We start from the raw sequence: 19367 nt of genomic DNA, 5'->3' as shown, positions 1-19367 counted from the left end.
GAAGTGAGCTGTAAGAGTTCCTGTTTCTGCACACGTGCCCAGGAGGAAAAAGATAAATACAGCCTGCAAAATTCCTTGGTGGGTTCAGAGTAATCTGAGTTTTTGACTCTGCTCTGACCCTATTTGCAAATACACCTTTTATGCCATCTAATGAGTGTGTGTCTGTGATTTTGGTGGCCTCCAGAGAAACGAACTGCTTTATGCATCATAACTATAGCATCAATTTTAAAAGGTTGGGGATAGACAGCAAGGGAAAAAGCTCATCTACTTGTGTGCATGTCATCAGCCCCTGTTCATTAGGGCTCTGGTTCAGGATTGTATCCCCTATGCTCTACAGGGGTCAGCAGCGTGCCGAGCATGGCATGCGAATCCGTATTCCTTGGCACGAGCTGGGGCTGTGGTTGGGGTGGGGAGGCAGTAGCCATTTGCAGCCTCTCAGCTGCAGCCAGCCCCAGCTCTGGGTAACTGTTGCCAGGCGGGAGCCTGGGAGGCTTCAAGCCCTACTACAAGCAGCCCAGGCACCATGTCTGGCAGAACCTGGGCTGGCTGCAGCCGGGAGGCTACGAACAGTGGCTGCCTCGCAGCACCGGCCCCAACAGGTGCAGTGCCAGCACCTGCTGCCTCCCCAGAGCCCGTGGCCAAGACACAGCTGGGGCAGGGAGGCAGCAGCTGTTTGCAGCCTCCCGGCTGCAGCCGACCGAGGTTCTAGAGCCCTGCTGAAAGCAGCCTGGGGCTTCATGGCTATCAGCAGCTACCCAGAACCTGGGCCGGCTGCACCCGGGAGGCTGCAAACAGCTGCTGCCTCCCTGCCCTAGCCCCAGCCCTGGGTTCCGGGGAGTCAGCAGATATCAGCGACGCTCCCCCCTGCCACCTCTGCAGGGCAGTGTGTGGAACTGGGTGTGGCAGGTCACAACAGGGGGCGCAGAAAGCTACCTGCTGCTCCAAGCTCCCCACTGTCCTTGCCATACTTCCCCTGCAGATGGGGGCAGCAGCATAGGGCACAACCCTGTGTGTTGCCCACACTACTCGTGTGCACAGGGGAGGTGTGACCCAGGCAGCACCCTGGGCCCTCCAGAGAGCAGCATGTGTGACCCAGTGTGGCAGCACACAGAGGGGCCATACAAGGAAGCTGCCTGATGCTGCAAGCTCCGCGTTGCCCCTTGCTGCTGCCCCGGGCCTGCAGGGGAAGTGTGGCCAGGGGAGCTCAGAGCAGCACCCCCATACTGTGCCTTGCTGTGCCAGGTTCCACACCCTGCTCTGCAGAAGCGGCGGTGAGGGCAGTACAACGGGGAGCATCACCCATACCTGCTGCCTCTCTGGAACCCAGGGCTGGGGCTGGGAGGGCAGCAGCACCTGTTTGCAGCCTCCCGTCTGCAGCCGCCCCAGGTTCTGGGTAGGGGGCAGGGCATGAACAGGGCTGGGGGGCAGGGGCTTTGGGTGGGGGGCAAGGGGAACAAGCAGGGCATCCTGCCATGTACCCCCGCTCTCATTTTGTTTTTCTGGCATGCCGGCACTCCAGCAGCTTGCAAGGTAGGCATTGTAGTTTTTTTCAGCACTCCAGCCAAATATTGTTGCCTACCCCTGCTCTACAATATTGATAATAATTGCCAGAGCAAAGCTATGGAAAGTTGAAATGATACCTGAGTATCCTCTAACGTACCACCCTGTGCTGCCTTCTGCCACTAGCAATACAGGGGAAAATATGTTATAGGGATGACAGCGATCCCTGATTCACTGTTACAAATTTAGGAGATTCATCCTACAAGAAATCTGAGGCTTTAACGATGGAGAGGGGTATAGTGAGTGCATCCAAACAACAACTGTGCACCAGAATGAAAACACCCTGGGAACCTATCAAAGACAGGAATACCCAATTACCTGTGGGGGCACACTCCTCACAAGACAACCACTCTCTCTCCAATCTTTGGGTTCTAATCCTCAAAGGGAACTTACAAAACACTTCCCAGAGATGAGCCTATGAACTCCACTTCATCAACCTCCTGGATACTAAAAATCATGGACTAAATATAGGCATTGGATTTATGGCACATTATAACCTGCCTGACATATGACTCCCCAGTTACCTCTCCACTGTTTAGCTGCTACATTTACCCCCCTTCGCCTCTCCATCCAGCCTCTAACCCTCTGACTACTCAGCTGATACCTTCACTGCCTGCCTGTTTTGTATGCATACCAGCCCAGCCTCCTGCTTCTTTACTTTTCGTCCCATCCAGGCAAAGCATACACCAACTGCAGAGACTTCCTCAGCCTGGCAAAGGGTTTTTTAAACCCAAAAGATTGCAAAAATTTTTTTCTAACTATTTAAATTGGTATAATAAAAGGTATCAGATTGGCCCAAAGAACCTTGTCTGCCCATGTCCTTAGACCAACACAGCTATAACCTACACCCCTCCAAACAACCTGAACTCTGTCCCTTCACAGACCTTGCCTGGTATCTAGCACTGGCTGAGAGCAGGTGAGGCGGCTACATTGGAATCCGCTCCCCATTGGCCCCAAAGGAGCAATGGTGGGTTTTCCCAATTATTCTTTTTCATTTTTTTCTGCCTTCAGCAGATGCTGCAGCAACATCAGGATGAACCAGCTGCCTATCACAGTGACAGTACGTCGGCGCTTGCGCTGGTTCCTAGTTCCAGCAACTGGATCCAAGGGAGAGGTGGGTAGCCTGGCTCATCCGAAGGCAGGCCAGTTTGACGTGCATCAGGAACGCGGGCCTTACACCCTCAAAGCAAGCTTGAGCCCTCTAAGAGAGGGGGCTACTAGGTATGTGTCAACTGAGATCAGGGCACAATGAAAGAGAGAATGGAGACAGCAGGAAAGCTATAGGCTTAAAGCAAGTGTACCAAGTGCACCTGAGGAACGAACTTGGCTAGTCTATATCCCACCCCACCCTCTAGGAACCCCCCCTCCCTTCTGGAACACCTCTGCTTTAAGGGGACTCTCCCCTCCCCATGCCTTTGAGGGTCAACCCCAGGGGGCGGGCCCAGGCTAAGCCCCGCCCCCCCGCGGGCACCAAGCAGCCGCCGGCAAGGCACGTGCCGTCCCGCGGGACGTAGCGGTGGGGGCGGGGCGGCTGAGAACTCCGGGGCTCCTTCCCTTCCCCCGCCCGCCGGGGGGGGCAAAGCCTGAATCATGCTCAAGCGCACGCGCGCGCCTTGGCCCCTGGGCGGCCCCGCCGCAAAGCGAAGAGGAGGGGGCGGGGCGGCTTCCTGACCTGGGTGGCGCGCGCGGCGTCGGTTGCTCCGGCAACCAGACCCGGAAGTGACCGTGGCAGCCTGTTCCAGCACTGGGAGGCAAGGGGCGGGGCCGAGCAGGAGCGGGGTAGGGCTAAGGGGACCTGAAGTTATTGATGTCACATTTCACATGCGTCATTTGTTTTCTTAGGCGTGCGCACACATATTGACATGTCGCTTGCCTTACACACACGTCAGTTATTTATAGGTCACTTGTTCACACACACTTCTGACACGTATAGGTCACTTGTTCACCCCAATCGAGCCGGGCCCATAAGAGCAGCAGAAAGCTTTGCCCTTCCGTGTCAGAGGCACCTGGTTGCCTATGATGCCACAGGGCCCCTCAGACGCTTGACGTTACAACTCAAGCATTGGGGGCAGGGTGACCCCCCCCCGGGCCAGGAACAGTTGGTAGGCATTAGGGCTGCTGTGCTGGAGCAGGGCAGGGTTAAGGACAGCGCTGCACTGCCCCAGAGCGGTGGCTGGGTGACACCAGGGACGCCATGGTCTCTCCTCTGTTCTTCCTGCCCCCCCCCATGCCACCTTCTCCTTCCAAGAGCACCTGCTCTGGCCCTTGTACTTGGGGCTTATGAGCCTGAGCATTAGGCCCTTTCCCCACAGACCTTCAGCAGTGGTGTCTGCTCCAGTATTAACCCACAATTAATCTTTTAACTTGACCATGCCCTCAATGGTGGCAATGCCCCAATTCCAGGATGGGCTTTATCACAGCTGATTGATGGGTCCTCAGCTGCCTCAAGTCTAATCCTTGAGCCACAGTTGCAATTTCTGCTGATGGATCTTTCTCATGAAATCCTGGGGCCTCTATGCAACTGACCGATGTTTGGCAGAAGCGGCAAATGGTGGATCATCTCCCGAGATGTGCATTGTGGTGCTACAGTGCCCCACAAGATCTGGCAACACCAACACCAGCAGTAGCCTGTGCCGGATATTGGGAGCAGACCATATGGAAAGCCTGGACTGGAGACCGGACGAAGCACCAAACAGCAGAAGTTTCAGGTCTTTCCACAGAGGAGAGTAGGCTGCAGACTGGGATTTCTCCACCTCCTCCCCATGTATTGTGCAGTAGCCACCTTTTGCCCTAGATAGCTGACCCATAGGAACAGAGGTTTCTCAAGATGTATGTATTCATAGCTCGCCTTTTCATATTTCGACATTTCCTGTCAGTAATTTTATAATAATTTTGCCTGTGGATAGAACTGGACCATGTGAGGTGTTTTCAGTTACATTTTATAGCTGGAGAAAACAAGGCCCTGTTACATATTACCTATATTATACCATTGACTGGTGAATCATGCAATAAATGCAGACCAGTCACATGTGCAAAGTATTATCACATTAAATAAATGACTTTCCAGCTATAGAAAGAGCCAGCCCACTACAAAGTTAGCGGTTGAAAACATGTAACAACTCTATAGCTACTTTCTATCCAGCTTTAATTTAAACAAATGGCAGGAGCCTAGCGGCACTGACAAATTAAAGCCATTTGTCCAGTGTTCTACAAGGATCCAGTAGAAGGGCCAAGGATGGAGTGAGTCACAGGACTCTCTTTGGAGACTCCCTTCCTTAGAGCAGACTTCACCCTCAGCTATACAGAAATTTCTGGCATGGAAGTCAAATAATATTACAATAAAACATAATACATATACCCTAGCCTACTATATATATATATATTTTTATGAAAAGGCAGCCAATTGTTGTTTTACTCCAACTTAAATTCATGAGACATGCCTGCATCTTTTCCTACGTGCTGTATAAAGTAAGGAGCTCTGTACTAGTTAAACCAATTTACACTTCAGAGTATCCTGTTCAGGATTACCATTTTTTGTGTCTTTATACATGGATTAGACGGAATACAAGTTTTCCTAATTTCACAATTATGAAAAACAGTTCCCTTTGAACACAGAGCACCTTGATCAAGGAAAGGGCCACATTACTCATTTACAGTCACTGCAAATGCAACTTAGTGTAAAACATTTGTTCTTCTGCAATAATAAGTTCTAGAAAGTGGTTCTTGAACTGAAATTCACATTTCAGTGTGTTCCACCTTATATTTTCTCTTGTACCTTGATTATAATTAATCAAGTATTTTACCCTTCTATGTATGGGTTAGTACAATTTGGTAAGTGGCACAAGCAATTAACTTTTAAGAAGTTTGGGAATACTAAAAAGGTGAAGAATGACTGACATGGTAGACGAAAGTAAATGTAGGGAAGTAAAAATTTAATATAACACAACTTGTTTTTAAATTACAAAGACAGATGATTTTCTCCAGTTGGGTAAGAAATTTTATGTATGCTTCAAAGAGATCCTATAATAGCCCTGCCTAATATGACTATGGTCTGTCAAAACTCTTAAGACTAAATTACAGTAGCTAACAGTAGTGTGTATATTTACTTGGTGAAAATAAGTTGAAGCATTAAACACAGCAGCCTTTTTCCTTCAAAAAACTTTATTGGATGGACATTAACAATGACATAGTTTAGTCCTCAGCATGCATGTGATGACCTCCCTTGGATATGCTTTTGGAAACACAAAACAGTTTCCCAATATTGATTCTGAGATAGAGTGCATTCACATTTTATTTTACAGCACAAGGAAATTTACTTTCAATTTTTTCTCATTAAAGGGGGTTGGGATGCTGCATTCTTTTTGAGTTTCATCAATCAGAAGAAATTAAGCATTGTAAGTTTCTGATTTATCAAATTTACCCCCGGATATCCAACAGTTGTCTTACTCGAACTGCCTACAGTGAACATAATTGGATTTAGCAAAGAGGACAAAACCATCATGGAATATTAGTTCAGACTGGGAAAGAAACTTTAAAAAAAACCCCCACTTAATTCAAAAGATCCTGTCCAGCAGGATACATGTTTGGCATTTCCTTTCCCATGTTTTTATACATATGCATATACAACCAATGCCTACACATTTTTAAACAACAGGAATATTAGTTACACATGTCAAGGCAAATTTAAATCAGACAGCAATCTGGCAGGCTGACAGTGAACTTACGGAGGACAATAGTTGTTTATAGGCCACCTAAAACCAAAGGCACTCTGAAAAAGGATAGCCCCCAAAAAACAAATCTTTACAAAAAACTGGGTGCATCTACATGTCACCTTACATTGCTGTAGCGATGTACTACATTGCCGTATGGCGTGCCACAGCGACATAGTGATCACGTGCGGCTACACGTGACCATCAGCTTCATTGCCATAGCAGTGTGCTCCCTTGGTATAGCACGCTGCTACGGTGACATAGTGATAAAAAATCTAACGCTGCGCTGCGCACAAGGTTCACTAACCACCCATACTGTACCATACTTCTTTAGTACTTCCAAAAGGAAGTACTAAAGCATGGCGATGTGTAGACACATCCATTTTGATGCAAATTTGAAAAAACTGTGGAGGTAACATACTCACTAATTGCTACTGCTACAGTTCTAAGGTACCAGTTTGGAAGGTAAACTACTACTAAAATATTGCCTAAAAATAAACTATTGAGAGTTACTGTAGCACAAAGATGTTCATTTAACTCTTACAGTTGTAATATCAGGCAACCATTATTGCTAAAATCTGTAACTTTTTTTTCAGACAAACAAGATAATGGACAACTCATCAACATTATAAGTGTGTGCTGAAGAGAAAAAGGCAGATAATTTGAGGGAGTTATTGGTTACATAAATACTTTGCATTCCTGTGGAGTTCAAATCTTAAATATATGACACCTCTTTTTCAGTACTTAATTCTGATGAATAGAGGATAACAGAAATAAAACTATTTGTGTACCAGGATATCAAAAAAGTGTTGGTTGTCTTTCACTTAAGTTTTATTGAAGAGAGACTTGCAGCCAAATTTCCCGTTCCTAGTAATTTCAGACTCAGAATATGCTGCAAGTAAAAAGCTTGATTTAGTTCCGGTTATGACACACTACAGGTGATAGTACCATCTTCAAACATCTTGTTTCTACAATTTAATGCAGAAGCAAGAGCCCCAGATAGGTGCCGAAAAATATCAGCAGCACAAAAGATTCTGAAATAATAAATATCGCTTATTTTGGGGAAAATTAGGTTGTAGAAAACACAATATATAAATCTATTCATTATCACTGATGATAATCTGACTTTATGAAACATTAATCTCAATTTTTAAAAAATCAGTTGCTTGATTGCAGCAAGTTTTCATCTGGCAATTGATGTTTATGGGGTTGATTTTTAGTATCTTGAGCAGCTCACAGCCGTTACAAAATTGTAAAAGGGGAATCCAGTCCTTTATCGTCTGATGCCAGATTTCAAGAAAGCCAAAAAGGAAATAATGTATAAAACACAAGTGCTTCCCTAATCTAGAATAATCTAAAATCCTACCCCACATTAAAGCCTATGGAGGCTAAGAATTACTACAGTATTACTATGAAAGAAGAAAAGCAGAGAATCCTCAAAAAGAAGGATGCAATTCTGTTTACTGGGACAACAAAAAGCTAGTTAATTAGTGCAGTCTAAACCAATCCCAAATTAAGTCAAAAAATCTACTCATGAGTACTATACAGTAGAACACCAAATCACTATTTCCCGTATGCTTATGAAAATGTGCAGCTGATCAGTAACTGTCCAATGTCACTATTAAATCTCCTTACTCCTGTAGGGATCCAAGTATTGCAAACCTGTTAATGTTAACTTCATTTTTTTTTTAGGGTTGAATTTACAGTTCTTTAGCTTATTTGTCTGGCTACATGAGCATGCTGTGGTGACAGTTATAGCACGGTTGCTGATAATTGCCCCCTCAGGGGAAACGTCTTTCTTTCTGAATCTATTAAATTACCTCTCTTCAGACCCAATGGTACTTCATCAACCTATGGGAATTTAGAAAGGTATATTTTTTTCCAAAGCCATTACACATAAGTTTCTGACCGAAAGGAGCAAGAACTCTCTGGGCATGCAATTAATTGGTATTCTAAATTTCTCTAATTTAGAATTGTAATTTACTGTTTTATCCAACATGTTGCCTGAAAAGCTGAGTCAAAACTCACAGTTAATATTATTGGAGGACCAAAGGCTGGATTCAAAACAGGACTTAGGTAGCCAAATTCTGTTAAAGTTCTGTTTTAGGCAGGTAAATCTAAAATTATAATCCAAAAGAACTCTTGCTCAGCACTGCCTAATGCTGGAATTACATGAACCACAACAGACCAATGATTCTCAATCAAGGTGCTGGGGTATCCTGCCTGATCTGCTGAAGGGTGCTGCGAGGTGCAGAGAGATAAGCAGATAAACTAAGTTGATAAAGCCAGGTTCAGGCTTGTCCTTGCCTAGATTACCTGCCACCCCTACACCCCAGCCCCTGTATAAGGAGGTAAGAAGGAAATATATACATTTGTTTTTAAAGTCGGGTGCCACTCAGCCCACAAATTATTGGAAGGGTGCCTCAAGTCCAAAAAGGTTGAGAACTACTGTGCTAGACATTTTGAAAGCTCCCTGAAATGTCTATATATTCAAGAACTGCCCCAATCTGAGCAGCCAGGTACCTACCTCCCACCTGAGCTCCAATGAGATGCAAATACTAGGTAGAGCAGTATACATGAATCCCCCAAGGGCTCCAATTAAGCAGATATGCTCCGAGTTTGACTAAAACGAATCAGTAAGATAACCCCCAACCCCGCCATCAAAGCCATCTTGCTTCTAAAATGGAGCTGTCAAATGTGGTAGCAGCAGCCATAATAATGCTACCTATCTTTAACTATATGACCCAATGGCTGAGCACTTATCGAGTAAGTGGAAGATCTAGGTTAACTGTCCCCACAGCCCCAGGGAATTCAAACCTGCATTTCCCACTTCAGGTGAGAGCTGTGAGTTTGAAAGTCTTGGAGGGCCTGGATCCAGATCCCCCATTTTTTGACATATGTTCTAGCCACAAGGTTACTAAATAAAAGATGGGCATCACCAATGCCTCCCCCCCACACCTGTTTTAAGAAAAAAGTAACACACTCTTTCAAGACTAATTACAAGTGCCTATCCTCTGGAAAGAATTCTGGGCTCTGGATCCTGTCTAAACACAGGCATTTGCCATCTTGATTTAGGCATCTAAGCCCTGGAGAAAGGCTGGATATTTAGGAATTTACTGGATTTAACTGCTCAGCATGTGGCTTTTCTCACTCGTCTTTCAGAAACACCTAACTCCCCATGTACTGTACATGTTCTTACATACCTCAGCAGTTGATGTTTGGGTTCCATGCCTGTAAGTAGACACCTAAAAATGTGCCTACTATTTAGGTACCACAATGGGGGTTTTTTGGTCTCAAGCCCTAACTGAACACTGACAGCACATATTTGTATGCGTTTCAAGAAAAGGAAGGGAACAGAATGAAGCTGACATACATAGAAAGACAGGATTTTAAAAAACTAAAAAGGCTTAACAGAATAGGTTACCCTTCTTTCTTTTAAAATGTACTGCGTTCACTGATCCAGCCCAGCTTTAGAACAAGACAGGATCACTTTTAGCCTAAATACATATGCAAAAGTCTACTGGACAAAAATTACCATAACATACCAAACAGAGAAGGTAACTCAACTGATTCATGCTAGTGTTTAAACAAAAATGTTTCTTGACAGGCAACACATTGAAACAAAGCTGCAAAGCAAGTGCTGAATGTGTGTGTATACTTTCTCCAGTTATTGACCTATCCCCACTTCAGTACTCAATGAAATGAAATATAGCACAGTTCTATTTGCTACCTTGTGTACAGCTTTAAATGTTAAAAATTTAACACTGGAAACCGCTTACTTTGGTTCACTACTGACCCAATAAAAGGTGCAGATTAAAAAGACATAATTACCTCTTTTCATATACCTCCAAATTGATCTTATGTTTGGAGAATTCTTCATACTCAGCATGAGAGGAGAGGAATGCTTTGCCATGATTTCAAATTCTAGGTTCCCGAAGATGCCAGAAATAGAAATGGTATTTTTATTCTCTTGATATCTATTATCTTTACTATATATAAAAGCATGTATTATAATGATTTAATTGCTGGTAAGAATTTTGGCTCCAAACAGCTTAAGATCAGATAAAAATAAGACTTGACAACAATCAATGACAAAAATAGACAATGTCAATTTGTTTTCAAATTTCCCATAAAAGTCAGAAAATGGGGAATATGATGAAATAAAATGTATAACAACAGGCAATATGGTAAACATATTTTATTATGAGATGGCATACACAGAGTGAAATGTATATTCTCCTCGTCTTTGTTGTCCTTGGATATGAAGCAGCAGAATGTAGAGATTAACATGAAAGGGGTAACACAAAACATTCTTAATACATTTCTATATAAAAAGATGGGGACATGGCACAAAACAATCCATTGCATACAGTGGGTTTGCACTAGATGTGACTGCATTTTTTTGACTGTAAACAATCTACAAGGAGAGGTGTTCATATTTTAGCAACTTGCAACTAATAGTTTTTCACTACGCTTTTTCCCGCCCCCCCCATTTTCCAGGAATGTTCTACTTGCCATTTCCAGGCCTTATGCCACGTGATGGCTGGTGAAGGTTGTCATGCAGTGATCTCTAATAGGGTTTTACATTTTCTACTTCACCCATTTCTAATGTGACTATTTACATTTTGCTAATAATTTACATATAAAACCCTCTTATGCTGACTTTGACCCCATCCAATAGCTTTTGGATTTACTGTTCAATGTTTCATGTGAATTAAATACGGTTTTAAAAAGTTTCCTGCTGCACAGTATGTAGTAGTCTCTCCTGATTACAATAAGGGACAGGACCCTTACTGCATTATATAGGGGAAATAATGGGAGAGATGTTTAATACTACAATTCTTTTTTTTTTTTTCCAAAGGAGCAGCTAACAATAGTTACTTATATACTCATACACCTCAAGCACATCATGCATTCTATGATCAAGCTCCAACTCTCTAAGCATGTATGTTGGCAAATGTTTTACCATTAGGCTACAAACAGCAGTGGAGATTAAATGTCTTTCAATGCTAAAATTTCCACTTTTTATAGGAAGGCAAAATATATAGATGTATAAGTCCTTGTTCTTAAAGTTATATGGACAAAAGAATGACAGTCCTGTGAACAAAAAGTAAAAAGGTGCATTTTTACTATAGGGTCTATTAACGACAAAAAGAGAAAAAAAAAATCAAACTATGTTGCAAGAGTATTTTTTCCAATAAGATAGCACAATGGGATGGAGGTTTTCACGTATAGTCACACTTTAAACTCTCAGCTCATTCTCTAAATCTTCTTAACTTCCTAAACAAGCCAATTACTTCTGCTTCACTGAGTCAAAGCTGAATCACGACACCAGTAATTTCCACATCTAACTGTTTGAATCACAGGACTGACTTCATAGTAGATTTAGACAGATGGGGAAGCCATGTTCTGCACTTCCTTATCTAAGCAGATAAAATACAAAAAATATTAACAACACACACTGCTTTTGTGATTAAGTGTGCACACATTCAAGTTTGTCCCAGTGTAAGGGTCTTTCTTTTAAAGCTGGAATTGTGCTCGTTGAAGTTTCTAAAACATGCACATGAGGGTTATACTGAAAAAGGCAGGGCTTAAATTAACACTGTTGAAGAGGTGGTTTCTAATATTATCAGTACTTCAAGGAGAAAATAAGTACAAGTTGGTATTTCCTTACAGGGAAATTTAATGAAAAAACTATTTGTAACCAAGACAACTGCCCTTAATTAAACAGTGCTACAGGGAAATAATGTACAAAAACAAAAATAATCAGTGCTAGAATTACTCAGAAGCAGCTGCACGAGATTTCTGACAGCCTAAAAATAATGGGCTATCTTTTTACAAGAAAAAATTCTGATCTTCAGAAGCAAATCTTGTTTTTTTCGATTTCTGCATTATCATCCTTAAACATACATTCAGGTAATTTGGTCAACACATTACAGGCCAAATTCACCAATGGCATAAAAATGGATGCAACTTCACTGTTTTCAGTGGAGCTGGTTGTAACGCCAGCACTGAGTTTGACCCATTGCAAATAAGGAAGAAATCAAGACATTTTCTCCCATCTGGGTGCCTCATTTAGGATGCTTCCCATTAGCAAAATTTGTAGTGATCTAATATAGATTATAAAGTAATAATAGCCCATGGGTCACATCCACAACTTGGAGCTACACAGCTATAACCATGCCAATGATTATAAAAATGTAATGTCTGCTCCAGAAAGGAATGCCACACAAGAACAGTAAAAAAGCTCAAAGTCTGTAACATGTTTGGCTGCTGATTTTGAACTGGTTTCCCAAATAGAATTGTCAAGAGAAACCATTAAATACTCTAGAATCATTTCATCACTACAGTCTGTCCTTCATGAAAAAAGGGATTATATCCAATACTTTCCATTTAAAGTCATACTAGTCGCTATGGATTTCAAAAGACGCAGTCAACTGACTAAACGGAAGTTATAGTAGAAATGCAAATGTATTCTAGTTTAACTGTCAGTAAACTATCCACATAATATAGCAAAAGTAAAACTATGTGACGTTCAAATTTTCAAAACTAAAGTAAACCAATGCAAATAGAAGATCCATCTCATCAAGAGCTGTGCAGTGAGCACAGCCAAAGTATCAAAAAAAAAAATAGAACCAAGTCAAGATTCTCAACCCTCTGAATTAGCACAGAAATTTTGGGATGCAACTGTTCTACCATCTTGCATTTTATATTAGAGACACTAATATACAAATGAAAACATACTGTAAATATCTTCTGCTGAAATGGAAAGTACTGAGCCAACTGCAGCACAAGCCTTCTCACAACCGCAGTTCTGCCTCTCAAATGATTCACTTCACTCTTACTTGCTAAAGGAGTAGGGATTTATCACACGAAGCATATGTAAGCATCCTTGCATAAGCGCCACATGAATATTTAAGCAAACACCTCCATTCTACAAGCCTACAGCAGTCAAAGTTACCTAACATCCCCACCACAAACAGGATTGTCTCACCTTCTGGTGCCCTCATCACTCTGCAACCTCACTTGGTTTTATTTATGCAGAATTTAATTACTCTTAGTGGAAGGCAGGCAACAAGAGAAAACAACAGCATGAGAAATAAAACTATTAGAGAAACTAGGATTAGACTGGCACATAATGAATCAAGTAGCTATGTGGGTATGGACATGTGGATGAGAAATGCCAAGGGCAGTAGCCAAGCAGTTGGCAAATTTTTAAGTCTGTGGGCCAGATTGACTCAGTTAGGGGTAGGCAAGTGGATAAGTGGGACCTACCCACCATTGCTTTTCCCTGTGGCAGAACGGGGAGAATGCCCATAGCTAGCACTTCTCCCTGCACAGGCATGGGGAAGTGACTGCTGCCAAAGCTCCCCACTGTCCAAGTCCTATATCCACAGGCTGGATCGAATGGCTTCACAGGTCAGCTCCAGCCTGTGAACCATAGGCTGCTGACCCCATGTTAGCCATTCAGAGCAAATATTTATAGTCGTCATTCAAAATGCAAAGTTGAAGGGATACGTACGTTAATAAAAAATACTGAGTTAATAGGATCTCTGTTATATAACAACCACTATATACCTTTGAGCCTTTGGCCTCTGATTTTATTTAGCCCAGAGCTGCTATGAACTTGACAAAACAGTACATAGGATCACATCTCCTCTTCTACTAAAGAAATCAGTAGAAGGAACTAAGGATGAGGTTTTTTGAGGACTGTGGTTATTCCCCACAGAACAATATTCCACATATACCAGATCAAGAGGAGGCAGAGCCATCTATATGGACCTCTGTCCACAGTCTGTAGTTCAAGTTGTCTAGATAAGGCTTATACAGTGGCATCTGGCCATCCTTTAAACAATCCACAACTGCAGAGATGTGGCTGCAGAAAGATAGTTTAAGTTAACGGTGTATCATTTTTGCTTGGAAATTTCCTCAGGAATGGTTAAGCAATCATATCTCCACTGGTTTGCTCTTATATTATTCCATTGTGGGATTTTAAGAAAGTAGGGGCAAGACAGAACCATGCTATGAAAAGGTAAGCAGAGACAACATGGATTACAAAGCTGAATACTTGTGTAATACAGTTATTACAGAATATACTCTAGAATTAATCAGAAGATCGACCTGGGTGAGATGGAATTCCTTAAAGAACAAATAATTTTGATGCATCTAATTCTCAGAGACTATGGATCTGTTTTTTTTTAGCATACAAGAAAATCTGTCCCAAAGCATCCAAAGAACTTATAACCAGGGACCTGCTGAAATTGTGATTTCCTGGACATCGAGAAATCTGTCATTGCCCACAAAATCCGCCAAAAAAAGAAAAAAGAAAAGAAAACTTACTGAAAATAAAATACTGGTTTCCCAGAGGGAGCCAGCAGTCTTCACAGCACTGTGGCATGGCTGCAAAGCCTGCTAGGGAGGGGAAGAGGTGCTGCTGCCGCCCACCTGAAAGGTAGCTCAAGAGGGCTGCTGCCCCTGCCCCTGACTGGCTAAGAAGGTTGCCTGTTATGTGGCCTGTCAGTGGTGAGAGGCGGGGCTGCATGACAGACAGCCCTCACAGCCAATCACTGGCAAGAGACAAGGCCATTGGGGCCCCTTGGCCAATCAGAGGTTGGGGGGGGGCATTGAGATCAGCCCCTGCATATGGCACCAGACCCCACAATCTCGCTACAAAATCAGCTAAAGAACAACAAAAACAAATTTCTGTTGAATACTCAAATACAAATATTTTGCCATTTATGGAATAATTACTATATATAAAAATCTTAACTATAGTGTACAAATAAAGGCATCTCTACTATGGGGAAAAAACAGAACTATAAAAAGCCAAAGCAATTCAGGATTTAGTTTTCCCCCTCAAACCAGAGCGCCAGGAGGCAAATTACAACACATACATACAAAAGGTATTTGGAGTATACTCCCTCACTTCAAAAAATGCATTAGGAAAAATGCTGCCTGTTTTTGTTATGTGCACAAACAAAATGAAGCTCCATTTTGATTTGAATTTGTCTACCTCCATCAGATTAAATGCCCTAGATTATATGATACTGGAGGAATTGAGAGATGTGTATTTTGTACTACTTTCCCCCCTAATGACATGCTTTTTGTTCTCTGAAATAGCTTTCTGTTTAAAAATGAAATGTAAATGAATTTATTACCTTACCCACACTGATGGCACTAATAAGGAAACGTGTTTTTCATTTAATTTTCCTAATATCTTAACATCATATTTTTAATGATGGGAGCTGAGGTATCTTAAACCTTCCACAATGAAATAGCTACAAAACAGTTTATAGACAGTAACAAAATTTCAAAATATTTATAAAAAAAACAGGAAGAATAATGCAACTATTCAACCATGTACTCAGTTACAGGAAAACTCAAATACTGAACTATACTTAAATGGAATAGTTGTTTTGACACTATTTTAAAGTTGCATTGCAAAAACCAAATCTATAATCTTAGAGGTCTGAAGGTTTTCTAAATAATATAAAAATATCCCTAAAGTTATTAGACAGTTAAAGGAAGGAATAAAAATCCCTGAGTAAGCCAAAGACAACTGATATGTATGGCCTCAGAAAACAGACTAGTTTTAAGGCAGCTGCCAACTTGCAGATACAACTAAATAATAGGGATATGTCATATAGAATACAATAGTGATATAATACATAGATTTTCTTGTCACTGCCTTACCTTATAAATTTGCAACTCTTAAGAAAGGTACTATTTCCATAGTCGTTGCTGGGTCAGTGTACCCCTTCAATCAAATGGAAAAAATAAATTAAGAGATGCTGTGGGACTATTATGGCTACTTTAACATGCTTGTACACAGTGTTTCGGCAAGACAAAAAAGCAGGCAGAGTGAAGCCTACAAACATGCACGTGCTAGTTAACTGTGGTAATCTGACATTCGTGTTGCCAGGTAAACAAATCCCACAAGTTTCTTTCACCAAGGCTCTGAAGTCAAGATATGTACTATAGGATTCACTGAGAACTACTGTACTGCAGGAATTAATACTGATCATTTAACTGCCACAGCTGTATACAGGTTTCAGGAGGTTTTTAAAGGACATGGGTGCGAAATACTTACTTTACAATAATATGTTGTACTCATGTGCAACTTAAAAAACCCTAAACAGCTTAAAGGAGATTAGAGAAAACACATATTTACAAACTTCTGATTACATTTACTTGATGTGTTTTTTAAAGCAATCTTATTGTTTTCTTTTGTTAAAGACCCACCAGGACTTTATAACCTCCTTTGCTGTCCTCCCCTTACCCCAAGATCAGGCATTATACTTGCATTAAATTTTCCTTCTCTTAATTTTTTTTAAACTTTAGGATGTTTGCGTAACAGGAAAATAGTGGGATTTTTTTTTAGTTCAAAGTGTTCTCAGTAACTTAATTACACTGTTACGATTTTGACTTTTTTCACAGTTCAACAATCACAGTTATACGATTCTAAGCTGGGACTGAACAGCGTGGATAGCTAAGCTCTTCAAACAAAGATATTGTCATCACAGTATAATATCAAAATAGAGAGAGACCAAGAAAGAAGAAACACTGAAAGCATGGAGTACAAGTAACATGGCCTCTAAATGACTCGTTCCTCTCCATGTCTCTAGTTCTATTCCCTAGCCTCCCCCCTATTCCTTTAAAGATTTGATTAGACTATTTAAAAACATAAGGCATATAACCTTTTAGATATTAAAATTTCAGACTGAATTTTTACCTGGTTGTTAGTGTGTAGTATTTGGTACATGCCAAAAAACAACAGAAGGTGTATGTTTCTAGCTCCATCATGAACACAAGTTCCCATGGTCTCACTGTCCATCCCAGCCTATTATGTGTCCAAAGACAGAATGGGACAGAGACACTTGTCTCATTACCATGGAGAGCTATTTCTTTCTTTGTTAAAGAAAAAGTTAAAACAATGTACTCTCCTACAGAATGACTTCCCCCACCCCAAATCATAGTACATACTCTTAACATAATATAAATACTTAAACAATAATCATTGACATGGTTCTAATCATTTTACTTTTGAGGCACTGATATTTTGGCAGTGGCAATCCTTGCCACGCAGGTCATTAAACTCCCTAGTCAAAAGGTAAAATCAACCCATAAGATAATCAGCTATTATATTTCGGCACGTGACTTTGCATGTTGGTATGCTGGACAAAACACTGTGAGATGAAAGATATTTACAGAATTAGTTTCTAACACAAGAACTAGAATGTTCAGTGTACAGTAAAAGTCCAAACACCTCTAGAAGTTCTTCTGAAAGGCCTAACCCAAACATAAAAGGAACACATTACAAATGAAATGCTTTCTTCACAGGCCAATCAGTAAAGTTGTGGCTACAATACAGACTCTGATTGTCTAGGTAAGAAACATAAAACTAAAAACTTAAAAAAATCAAAAGAGAGAGAGACCAAGATAAAAATAAACAACAACAAACATTTAAGCAGCAGGCCCCTCTTATTCAAAGCATACAAGAGCAAGGGGGCCTTCTGGTCTGCAGTAGTGTACTGTGTTAAGGGAAGAAGGCAGAAGATCCCTGTTCTTTTCATCAAGGGCGGTGACCCTTCGAAGGTGTTACCCAGCACTGTATTGCTTTGTTGCACAAGTCTTGCATGGACTTTGCAGGACCAGTTCAGTTTGGGTAAGGCCCGCTCTTACCAGGGCATTCCTGTCTCTGACCTTTTCCTCTGCTTTTTGCAAAGGCAATAGATAGGGAAAACAAATAAACCTGCCAAGAAAAAACAAAACAAACAAGTTAAAAACAAACCAACAAACAAATAAAGCTATAGTAAATTGTATGTGCACATATGCTGAATCTAGTGTCCACAACAGTATTCAAATATTGCTTCACAAATTTCTGTGAACTTTGCCTAGGAAAGATATTTGGACAAGGATGGAAGATACTGTGGTGCAGCAAATTCTCTTTAGTCACTAACTACTATACAGTTTCACTCCTCTCTTTTTTTTTTTTTTCAGTTTCTGGGTCTCCTCAAAAGGATTATCCTCATTAATATTTGTGAAGCACTCAGATCATTACATAGAAAATTCTCCAAAAAGTGACATTATTCAGTGTCCTTCACTTATGTCTTGTCTAGACTAGTCATTAAGTTGGATGTTAGCATCTGTAAACCAATGTATTAAAGCGCACAGATACATTTATTTTAGCAGATGCTATGTTAGCCGAGTTAAAAGTCTAGGATTCCCCGTAGGTTTTAACATGACCAGTTTAGCATGTTTGAAAGATTCCTTGTCTTTAACACACATACGCTAATATCATACTTTTTAGCCCATTTCAGGCAAAACCTTATATTATTCTTAAGTTGTTCTGTAAAAGTAAAGTGTTTTTTACCACAATCAAGTTTGTTATAGTGAAAAAATAGTTTTTAGAAGAGAAGTTTAGCTTCCAAATTGAAATGGTGGTGCCCTGAGGTTTCCTTCATGAATGCTGGTAAGAAGGCTGAGGACTTGTTTTTCAGAGATTGGTGTTCTAACATACTATTACAAAAAACTACTCAAGGCATTACCTTTACTTTGATAAATATCATAAAGAACTGTCAAATACAGATGGTGAAATTATGTCTATTGAATGGTTCACAACCCCTATGAAAATGACTTTTACAGCTAAGTTGGCAGCAGATGTTGCTATAATTACTGCAATTTCAGAGATTTACTATAAATAATCAATATGTCTTTGAAACTGCACAATATTGCTCTTTATGATCACCTCAGTAATCTGATCACAGCCTACTCTACAATTTAAAATTTTGCCATGGTATATCATGTTATAACACAGCAGAACCCTGCCAGCACTAGAGCATGTCTATAAATGCCCATACAGTCAGTTCCACTGGTAAGCACTGCTTCTATTAGTACAATGTCTTTCACCTTTGGGGATATTCTTACTATATAGGGCAGAGTGCAGCTCTGCAAGTATAGCTGCCTCTTGCAGAAGTGCTTTGACAGTACAGCATGCTAACATCTCCATATGAAGAAAAGTCTCCTGAGCCTGAACATAGTTTTAATGTGCTTAACGCAAACCAGGATTAAGCAACAACAATATAAGCAGTTTTAAAT

General features: G+C 41.2%; 1 protein-coding gene across 1 annotated transcript in view; it reads right to left on the bottom strand.

Moving 5' to 3' along the window:
* Window positions 1–9552: 9552 nt before the first annotated feature.
* RNF217 (ring finger protein 217) overlaps window positions 9553–19367 on the bottom strand; it is a 107797-nt gene continuing 97982 nt past the window's right edge. Inside the window, exon 6 of the mRNA XM_019538203.1 lies at window positions 9553–18021. Within this exon, the coding sequence (XP_019393748.1) occupies window positions 17948–18021 (74 nt within the window). The 3' untranslated portion in view covers window positions 9553–17947. The remainder of the gene's footprint in view (window positions 18022–19367) is intronic.

The sequence above is a fragment of the Crocodylus porosus genome, unplaced genomic scaffold (assembly GCF_001723895.1).
Source record: "Crocodylus porosus isolate Cpor-Errol unplaced genomic scaffold, CroPor_comp1, whole genome shotgun sequence".
In the NCBI taxonomy this organism is placed as follows: Eukaryota; Metazoa; Chordata; order Crocodylia; family Crocodylidae; genus Crocodylus; species Crocodylus porosus.
The sequence above is the reverse complement of the archived record's forward strand: the minus strand, read 5'-3'. Positions and strand labels throughout refer to the sequence as shown.